The sequence below is a fragment of the Acomys minous genome (genome assembly GCF_964271855.1).
Source record: "Acomys minous genome assembly, chromosome: 10".
Classification (NCBI taxonomy): Eukaryota; Metazoa; Chordata; class Mammalia; order Rodentia; family Muridae; genus Acomys; species Acomys minous.
The window spans coordinates 70,718,032-70,728,189 of NC_140491.1; the positions used below are offsets into that span (position 1 = coordinate 70,718,032).

General features: G+C 53.5%; 1 protein-coding gene across 4 annotated transcripts; it reads right to left on the minus strand.

Annotated features, from left to right (window-relative positions):
* Positions 1-18: 18 nt before the first annotated feature.
* SLC2A8 (solute carrier family 2 member 8) lies at positions 19-8,228 on the minus strand. 4 transcript variants are annotated; one of them, XM_084798439.1, is made up of 10 exons: positions 8,084-8,228; positions 7,847-8,009; positions 7,488-7,694; positions 5,723-5,822; positions 3,226-3,425; positions 2,580-2,723; positions 2,343-2,451; positions 1,739-1,912; positions 1,228-1,373; positions 19-716 (listed from the first exon to the last, which is right to left on the minus strand). In XM_084798439.1, exons 1-10 carry the CDS (start codon positions 8,140-8,142, stop codon positions 579-581), a joined length of 1,440 nt encoding a protein of 479 aa, XP_084654565.1. In that variant the 5' UTR covers positions 8,143-8,228; the 3' UTR covers positions 19-578. The 4 variants fall into 4 exon arrangements, with proteins under 4 accessions (XP_084654565.1, XP_084654566.1, XP_084654568.1 ...); XM_084798440.1 differs by lacking the exon at positions 7,847-8,009 and having other exon boundaries at positions 8,084-8,199; XM_084798442.1 differs by lacking the exons at positions 19-716; positions 1,739-1,912; positions 2,343-2,451 and having other exon boundaries at positions 1,230-1,373.
* Positions 8,229-10,158: the final 1,930 nt, after the last annotated feature.

Below are 10,158 nucleotides of genomic sequence, written 5' to 3' on the forward strand. Positions count from 1 at the left end.
CTCCCAGATCCATTAAAGTTGAGCAGAAAGAGGCGTTTTATTTTCTGAAACTCAACAAGATTTGGTGGCTAATGACCCAGGTCACTGAGCCGAGGAAAGAGCTGGAAAGATCCTGCAAGTGATGGGTAAGCCAGCTTACCCACCCACACAGTCTCTGGGCACACCTAGGCTCACATAAAGAGGTCACGACCTTGTTTCTGGGCCCAATTTTATGTGGCTAAGTTCCTTTCTGATCCCAAAGTCATGTGTGAGGCACAGATGGCTGCTTAGGACCCAGCACCCCAAAGATCTCCAGCTAGAAACAGGAGCCAGGAGCCCTCGGGCCGCTTCACTTTCTTTAGTCTTAGGCAAGACTGCACAGCCCCTCAGATGGCCAGTGTGTGCAGCAGGCCGCAAACTAGACCCAGAATCCAGTGGGCCTCATGGCGTGGGTCTGGGTTGAGACCTGGATGAAGGCCCAGAGGCCTGAGGAGTCAGGAGGCTCCAGGCTCAACCTGAGGTGTGGCTCAGCTCCAGGCCACTCTTCCTGAAACCTAAAGCCAGCTCAGCTCAGGGCTGCCAGTCACAGGGAGGGGCTGTCATCGTCCCTCAAAACGGGCTGTGATTTGTTCCAGGGTCCTGCCTTTAGTCTCAGGGACAAAGGTCAATGTGAAAAGGACACTGAGGATACAGAAGGCAGCAGTGAGCCAGAAGGCACCGTAGGGCCTGAGGATCTCCTGCAGAGAGAGGAACCGCATATGTGGAGGTAGCCCCAGGTCAGAAGGCCCCACACAACCCAGGAGCACCCCTGCCCTGCCAGGCCTAGCATGTTTCTGGAGACGCAGGTGTGTAGGGGATAGCTCACCACCCCCTAGGTTATGCCTGCCCTGAGATCAGATATGTCAGGGGACAGCTAGGTTTCTGTTTCTGGCCACCTGCGGCTTACTGCCCTCGCTCTTCTCCTTTACCCGACATTTATGGCCCTGTCTTCTAGTGTCCCAGTGCTGTGAGTTCTCTGTGTGACGAGAAAGGGGGAACAGTTGCTCTTGAGAGAGGGTGGGGGTGAGTCTGTGACCCTGCAAAGTCCCCACTCCTCAGTTCCTTGCAGGAAAAGACACTGGGTGACCCTTTGCATGAGGGGACCTCAGCCTGCATTCAAGGTCGGGGACATGGTTTTTCTGGCACTGAGAGTGGTTCCGAGGCTTGCCACTGTTGAAGATGCAAGGGGGGGGCGGGGCCTGCACTCACCATGACACTGCTGAACTCTTTTGTCACCAGAAAGGCCATGAACCAGTTTGTGAGGACACAGACTCCGGTAGCCACACCTTTGACATGCAGAGGGAAGATCTCCGACATGAGGAGCCAGGGGATGGGTCCCCAGCCCACTGCAAAGCCTGTGGGAGCGATGAGCATTATACACACGTGCTGGGCTCCTCCTACCCTGTCTGTTTCCTAGCCTGTAGGCCTCAGGGGTCCTACCAGCTCTCAACCCTGTGGGAGGCCTTGGGCCAGTCCCTGCCCTTTTAGCCATCAGGACAAGGGTGGGAGCTGCTTGCAAACTGTCAAGGAGATTACGTGAGTGAGTGGATTTAGCTCAGTGCTGGCGCATGGTCAGAGACGTATGCACAGAAGCCATGCTCCTTGGGGCAGACGGATAAAGCCAAGTAAGACTAGATTTGAAGCTGAGAGCTGTAGAACTGGGCATGCTGGGCTCCTGGGACAACAATCCTCACCCGGGTTCCCTTGAGTCCCTTCTTACCAGCAATGAAGAGGCACATGCTGCCTACAGCCAGCCAGGCCAGCCCCACATGGACGTCAGCAGGCTCCGCTGAGATGGGCACCAGGAGGCCTATGTGGGAGGAGTTGCTGGGGCCACTCTGCATCAGCTTGAAGTAGGTACCAAAGGCACTCATGCTGAAAACCATGACCACACCTGCAAGCAAGGGCTCAGGCTACACAGGATGCTGGGGACATGGCAGCATCCAGGACAGCGGGGGCAGCGTGGCTGCTTTGAGAGAGGCGGGCCAGGCTCAGCAGTCGCGCACCTTGCCCATGGAAGCCCCTGATGGGCCAGCACTTCTGTCCTTGCTTTGGACCTCAGACTTCAGCAAGTGCTGGGAAGTTCCCGTGCAGTCTCCCGCCGGTACAGGCAGGAATGGCAACAGAGCTTAACCCCACACAGTGCCAGTCACAGCTGCCAATGGGCACCGTGGGTGTGTAGCCCAAACCTACTGACCTTCCCCCACTTCAGAAGGCTTGGGGACAGACAGACAGACTGTTACTTGTTCAAAAGAACCAGACACACTACCTCCCTGGCCCTGTCTCCCCATGTGAGGCAGGAAGTCCTACCCCTCAGGCCTCACCGGACAAGGCCAGAAGACGCCTCCGCCCTGCTTTGTCCATGATGAGGGCTGCCACAGCAGTGAACAGGACCTGGATGATGCCCACAGTGACCGAGGCCAGGCTGCTGTCCTGGGGGGAGGGGAGAAGCTGGTTTGCCAGAGAGAGACAAGCCCCTCCCTCTCTCTGGCTGGGAGCCAGGGTCAAAAAGCCATAGGCGCCAGCAGGCTAACTCACGCTTGCAGGGAGAAGCCTCTTACCTTGAACTTGGCCTCCTCAAAGATGGTCTCGGCATAGAACATGATAGCATTGACCCCTGACAGTTGCTGGAAGGCCATGAGGGAAATGCCGATAACGAGAGGCTTGTAGACGCCTGGGCGCCTCACCATAGCCAGCTGGAAGCCCTGTCACAAACATGGCCGATCAGTGTTCTCTCTCCTCACCTGAGGACCCTTCTTTGAGCTCAGAAGCCTAAGTGGAAGGTTGTGCTTCTGCTGTCCCCTCCCCACCTGTGGCCCTGAGAGTGCCGGCAGGCTCCTGCAGCCTCTTCCTGTGGGAGGCTGACACTTGTGTGTCTTCAGGGCTCACCTCCAGCTGGGTACCTCCTGCAGCCATCTGCTCAGATCTCAGCACTGGACTATCTTAGATGAGGGCCCCAAGACTCAAAGGTGGCCAGGCCACACAACTGAAAAGTGTCTGTGTGCTGCCGACTCCCCTGCCTACGGTCCCCATTAAATCTAGGCCCCTCACCCATTTTCCCTCACAGGCCTGGCCTTTCACTTTTTTGGAACAGAAAGAACTAAGTGGGGCTCCAGCTGGTCCCCACCTGCTCAGACAGGACAGCACTGGTTTTCAGTGAGGGTGAGGGTGTGGCCTTGGGAACAGGCGATGCTATCAGCCTCTCACCTGGTGCTCAGCCCTTACAGGGGGCTCTTCCCAGCCCTCCTCAGAGCCCCACAGGAACCGCAGGGCAGCCATGGCCTCCTGGTGCTGGTGTTGAGTCAGGAGGAAGTGTGGGGTCTCGGGCATGCAGCACATGAGCAGCAGCATGAGAGTGGGGGGCACACAGCCCAGCACAGCCAGCCAGCGCCACTCTAGGACCCAGCCTGCAAAGGCACATGTCAGAGCCAGGGTGAGCCAGCCTAGCCCCCTTGCAAGTCCTGAGACGGACTCTGCCCAGCTGCGCCCCTTGTTGGCTAAAGAAACCATTGCTAGCTATTAAGACTGTTCCATCACACACCATTAGGTGACATCTTTTAAGGGAAATACAGACGGATTGCAATAAGATGTACACCAGTTGGAAGATGCCCATTGCCAAGCCATGTCTTGTAGCTATGGCAACATATCACAGTGTACTACAATGGAGATGCTGGTGTAAGCCAAATGCTGTACTCTCTCAGGCATGTCAAGGCATGGATGCTGACAATGGTTACAAATGACTGCTAATGATGTATTTCTACATTATAATTTTGTTTTTGTTTTTCGAGAAAGGGTTTCTCTGTGTAGCCTTGGCTGTCCTAGACTCACTCTGTAGACGAGGCTAGCCTCAAACTCACAGTGATCCACCTGTCTCTGCACCCCCCAAGTCATGGGATTAAAGGCACGCGCCACCACACCCAGCTAAAGTAATTTTTAATGTGCATGTGTGTGTGCGTGTGTGTGTGTGTGTGTGTGTGTGTGTGTGCGCGCACTCCACGCTGTCCACTTTCTTCCTTAGACAGGGTTATTCCACTGAGTCTGCAGCTAGGCTGGTGGTCAGCAGGCCCTAGCATCCTCCTATCTCTACCCGACCACAGTGTTGGGGTTACAAGAACTCATGACCACACTTAGCCTTTTATGTGGGTTGCTGGGGATTTGAACTCAGGTCCTCATGCTTGGGCAGCAAGCTTCTCTACTGGTGGAACTATTTCCCAAGCCTCATGTTACACTTTTATCATAATTTTAATCCTTTACATTTCATCACATTATTCAACTGTTTTGCGTGTGGTGGTTTGAATAAGAGTGTCCCCCGCATGCGCATATGTTTGCACACCTGGTCCTCGGTTGGTGGAACTGTTTGGGAAGGGCTAAGGGGTGTGGCCTTAGTGGAGGACGTGTGTCACCGGAAAAAGTCCTTGCAGTTCCCAGCTCTCTGCCTAGTGTTAGTGGATGGGGATGTGAGCTCTCAGCTACTGCTCCAGCATCCTGCCTACCTGCCTGGCCACACTCCCCACCATGGTGGTCGTAGACCCGCTGGAACTATAAGCCCCAAATTAAATGTTTGCTTTTATAAGTCATGGTGTTTTGCCATAGCAACACAAAAGCAAGACAGAGAGTCTGCACATACATGCATGTGTGGTGCCGCACTCATGAGGGGGGTCAGAGGTCAGCCTGCAGGAGTCAGTTAGATTTAGCCATAAGGTAGCTTATAGCTGTTCCACAACGTCTTGTGACTGAGGAGGCATTATTGTTTCCACCTTGTCACATTCTGCTATCATAGTTAGCTCATACCAGTGGGTCAATGCAAGGCAGGGTGATGAAAGCGCACTGGAGGTAACACTGTGGTTGATGGACACTGCCTGTCTCCACACCACAGTGTCATCATCTGTGCCTGCCTAGTAGGGGCTCTGGCTTGCCGCGGGGCTCCTAAGGCAGCCGGGACGCTGAGAAGATACCGAAGAGCCAGGGTGATAAGGAAGTTAAAAATTAAAGACCAGGGCCCGTGTGAGGCCCTCTGTGACGATCTAGTATGGGTCCCCAGGCTAGATTAAGCCTGTCAGCGCTCCTGACACCCACCCGCCCCACGACTCTCAAGCCACCTTTTAACAATTCTCTTTGGGGATGTGCCACCAGGCACTTTTCATATGCTATTTAACACCCCTGGAGACTTAGGGACAGGGAACTGAGGCTCACAGTGACAGTGAGGTGGTACACAGCAGGTGGTAGAGTGTCAGGCCTGAAGGCTGTCCTGTTTCCATCCATTCCTAACCAGGAGACAATTTCTGCACCCTCCCCAGGCTTCTAGCTCTGCCCCTCATCTCAGGGAAGTGACCTCCTTGTGACGGTCTGCCGACAGTCCGATAATCCAGTGATAACATGGAGACTCCAGGTCTCCAAGTGACAGAGCTAGTGTTTCCCTCTATCCACCCTTCCTGGAACCGGAACCCTCTCCTGAATCCCTCCACAGTGCGGTGGGCTGCTGGGACAAAGAAACCACCTGCTCTGGTTCTCCCTGGACCCAGTTACCAGATTCTGGCGACGCCCCCACCCCCACCCCAAGCTCCCAGGAGTGTGACTGAGAACCTGGCACCCTGGCTGGTGCCAGCAGCGGCACCAAGCAAACTCCTGCCTTCTATGAACCTCAGTTCCCAAAGTGGCCACGTAGCCATCAACAGGGACCAAAAGACAACATACAAAAATCTACCTGCCACGTAAGCCAAGAGGATGCCAGTGACAACCATGAGCTGCACACAGGAGCCGAGCAGTCCTCGCACAGCTGGGTAGGCGATTTCCGAGATATAGACCTAGTGGTAATTTAAGGTGAGACTTTACTTGGCTCTTTAAACTGAAAGTCTAACTGTAGCTGTGGGTCGGCAGAGTGCCCCTCCCCAGTCTCTGCAGATTTTTATTTTGTTTGTTTTTGTTTTTGTTTCCAAGATAAGTTTCTCTATGTAAGCTTGGCTGTCCTTGACTCAACTCACAGAGACCTGCACGCCTCTGAATCCCTGAGTGCCCAGATTAAAGGCGTGCGCCACCACGCCCAGCTATAGTCTGTAGATTTAAAAAGAGGATTGTGGGTTGCCTGCACAAGGGAAGGGAGGAATGCACAGAGTTTCTCTATACTCATTTTATCCTTTTAGACAGTTTCATGTACCCTAGGCTAGCCTCCAGTGAGCTGAGGATAACCATGAGTTCCTGATCTTCATGCCTCAAGTCATGGGATTACAGATACGTTCCACCAGGACCAGCCCAGGACACATTTAACATGAGTTGGAATGAGCGACTTCTCCCTTGCTGGCCAGCTCTAGGTGTTACCCAGGACACTGAAAGTGCTTTTGTTCAGCCTAATTCTAACAGGGGCTGCCATCACTTCTAAGCTCAAGGGTCACTAAGCATTATCCATACTTCTAGATTATTCCGTATTTATGCCTCGGGTTTTTGTTTTTGTTTTCTTTTTATTTTTTAAGTGTTCTTGGGGCTGGAGAGATGGCTCACAGGTTAAGAGCACTGTCTGTTCTTCCAAAGGTCCTGAGTTCAATTCCCAGCAACCACATGGCTCATAACCATCTATAATGGAATCTGGTGCCCTCTTCTGGTGTGCAGGCAAAACACTGTATATGTAATAAATAAATCTTAAAAAAAAAAAAGTACCAAGAAGAGACTTGATACCCTATGAGCATATACAGGGGGAGGTAATCCCCCTCAGCAACAGTCATAGGGGAGGGGAATAAGGGGAAAATGGGAGGGAGGGAAGAATGGGAGGATACAAGGGATGGGATAACCATTGAGATGTAACAAGAATAAATTAATAAAAAAATTTTTTTTAGAAGTGCTTTTATCCTCTTACTCTCTTTCCCTCTACCTCTTTCTCTCTTCTTCTGTCTCTGTCTCTCTCTGGGGTACCCCTCTCCGCCATAAACCACATATAATAATAAAAAAGAAAAGGCTAGAGATCTACAGCCCCTCTCTCCTCTAGCTCCTTTATGCCTGTCTCCAACAGATGCCGAGAAAATGAGGCCACAGAGGTGAGGGAGGGGATGGTGGTCACCCAAGTGTGTGGCCACAGGTTGTTGGTAATCTCAGATACCAGGGTCAGTCTTTCCAGAGACCATGCCTGGGGCAGCAACTTTCTGTGCAAAGTCCGCAGCAACCACCTCAGAACTCAGCCTTACTTTACAGGGGAGCAAACTGTGACTCAGAGGGGGAAGCCTATGCACACCCGTAAGTGATCCACGTGTGTGGGCTGCAAAGTATGTAGCTGGCTGAAAGCAGGGAAGGGAGCCAACCCGGCTGCGTTGTTGACAAAAAATAGGGGGAACCGAGTTATCACTAAGTATATAGGGAATACCACTATTTGTAGGGTAAAAGAGGCACAACTAAGGGCGATGCAAGGCGTGAAAATGGCTTCACTGATACAGGGAGCTGCCCCCTCCCTGGCAAAGGTCATCTAGGAGGCCCAAACCACTTACCGGTGCCACTAGTGAGGCGACTCCACAGGCTAGGCCGGTGAGGAGGCGGCCTCCAAGCAGCATCCACACTTCCCGGGCGGCAGTGATGATGGCAAAGCCGGTCACGAAGGGCAGGGTGCAGAGCAGGAGGCTCAGTTTGCGTCCCACACGGTCCACGAGCCAGCCGCCCAGTACGCCCCCTGCCGCTGCGCCCAGGGTCACGATGGCCTGGGGACCCGGACCGGCTGAGGAGGAGGCCACCAGGGGCCATGGTCCACGATCCCTCCACCCCACGCCCCGCAGCCTCAGAGGAAAGAGAATGAGGAGGACCCCGGGATGCGGCGGAGAGCGGGGAACCCGGGGCTCCCCCGCGGGCTCACCCCGAACCAGGAGGCCGCACTGTCTCCGAGGCGCAGGGCGGGGGGCGCGGTGCGCCGCAGGCTGGGGATGGCGGGGGAGCTGTAGCCGAGCGCGAAGCCGAAGCTGAGCGGGCCCAGGGCGGCGGCGAAGGCGGCGAGGAAGACCCGGCGGCCGGGGGGAGCGCTGCGGGTACAAGGCGGGGCATGAGCGGAGTCGCCGGGCGTGAGCGAGAGGCCGAGGCCCCCGGGAGTCCGCACCTAACGTCCGGTGGCCGCAATAGCGGCTGAGTCTCCTGGGGGTCCTCCTCCTCCGACATGTCCACAGCAGCACAGGGTACCTACCACCCGCGAACTGTCACGGCTCGGGTGAGCACGGCCTCCGGCCGCAGGAGTAACCAATGGGACGCTAGAGCCCGCCCCTCAACCAGAGCTGACCAATGGAAGCACAGAGCCGGTTGCAGGGCTCACGGGACTGAAGCCCCTGGACCCAGGTTCAGGTTTTGCCGGTATGATTATCCAATTGAAATGTGATGTGAGCCTGAGGGCACGGCCACTGAGCTAGCCAATGGGGATGGAGAAGGTTGTTTGGGTGTTTTAGGTGGTTTTTTCCTTATCATCTTAGGGGGCAGAGGTGACTGCGTGCAGATCAGAAGTAAGATTTCCCGAGTTTGCTTTCTCCTTCCACTATATGGATCCTCGGGATCAAACGGAAGTCGTCAGGCTTGAGGGCAAGCACCTTTATCAGCAGAGTCATCTCGCTGGCCCAGGTTTTGGTGGTTTCAATTGTTATTTGTTATTTTTTATTTTTATCTTAAACTTCTTATTTTGAGAGTGTTTGCTTACATATGTGTGTGTGTGTGTGTGCCCAATGGGTGCCTGGTGCTTGCGGAGTCATCAGATCCCATGGAACTGGAGTTACAGATTGTTGCGAGCCACTGTGTGCGTGCTTGAGACTTAGACGTGAGCCCTCTGTAGGAACAAGCATTGCTAGGCTTTGAGCCATCCCCTCCAGATCTTATAGTTTTACGTGTATTTCTGTGGAGCCGTCTCTCTATCTGGCCTCCACTACTGAGGGTGGCAGTTGGTTGAGCCACATTAGGCTGGGGCAAGACTTCCCACCCTTCCTAGTACAGTTCCCTGCAATAAGGTCAGCCATTCCTCCTCAACCTCGACTTCTGCCTCAGAGAGCCTCAAGGTGAAAAGGCTCCAAGCAATCTTGGGCCACGTGTCCCTCTCCTTGGACTTTTTGAAATTGACCTGTTGCTTCTGGGACCGGCCCACCTTCATCGTGAGTGCTAACAAAGCCTAGGACCCCAAGATGTTGAGACCCTGTCAGGCAAGGACCCCCATTCAAGAACTGGGACTGAGAGGAACTTTTTCTTGTTCCCTGGTTGCCCCACAGATAATACCAAGCCTCAGGATTATCTTTATATTATCTCTCTTTTTTTTTAAAGAAAAAAATTTAAAAGATTTATTATTATGTATACAGGGCTCTGCCAGAAGAGGGCATCAGATCACATTATAGATGGTTGTGAGCCACCATGTGGTTGCTGGGAATTGAACTCAGGACCTCTGGAAGAACAGTCAATGCTCTTAACCTCTGAGCCATCTCTCCAGCCCAGTATTACCTCTTTATCTTTCTACCACCCTGAGTCTGCCTGTGGCTGTGTGCCACCACTGCTCTCTGCTTAGCTGCTACCTACCACTTTGTGGGCAGGCAGCTTCAGTGGCACAGTCAGAGGCGCCTAGCCCCCTCCCTGAGCCTGGGTGTCTTCATTTCTAGAGAGTTGGGAGCAGGCTAAGCATTCAAATGCCAGTCAGCACAGTGGTTTGACGGTATTGCAGCCACCCAATTGTAGCAACCAGCATTTTCCAATCTTGATCACAAGGCTATCCTTAAAGGCAGGCAACCACCTGTTTGTGCTTCAAAAGTCTCATATGTGGGTGATAATTTTTTTTAAAAAAAATTTTATTTATCGTGTACACAGTGTTCTGCTTGCATGTGTGCCCGCCAGAAGAAGGCACCACATCTCACTTAGATGGTTGTGAGCCACCACGTGGTTGCTGGGAATTGAACTCAGGACCTTTGGAAGAACCGCCATTGCTCTTAACCTCTGAGCCATCTCTCCAGCCCAAGTGACAAATTGTTATCACTTTTGTAATGACCTGCTCTTTTCTCTCCTTTCCCAATGGACACGAGCTCTGCTGGACAGTAGGTCCTTGGCTTCTGCAGAGTAAAGGCCATGGGCAGATTGCACCTGGACCATGTACTCTGTACCTGAGCCAGTAATGCGGAGTGGCTTATGAAGAAGGGGTTCCCCAGCGAGCCCAGC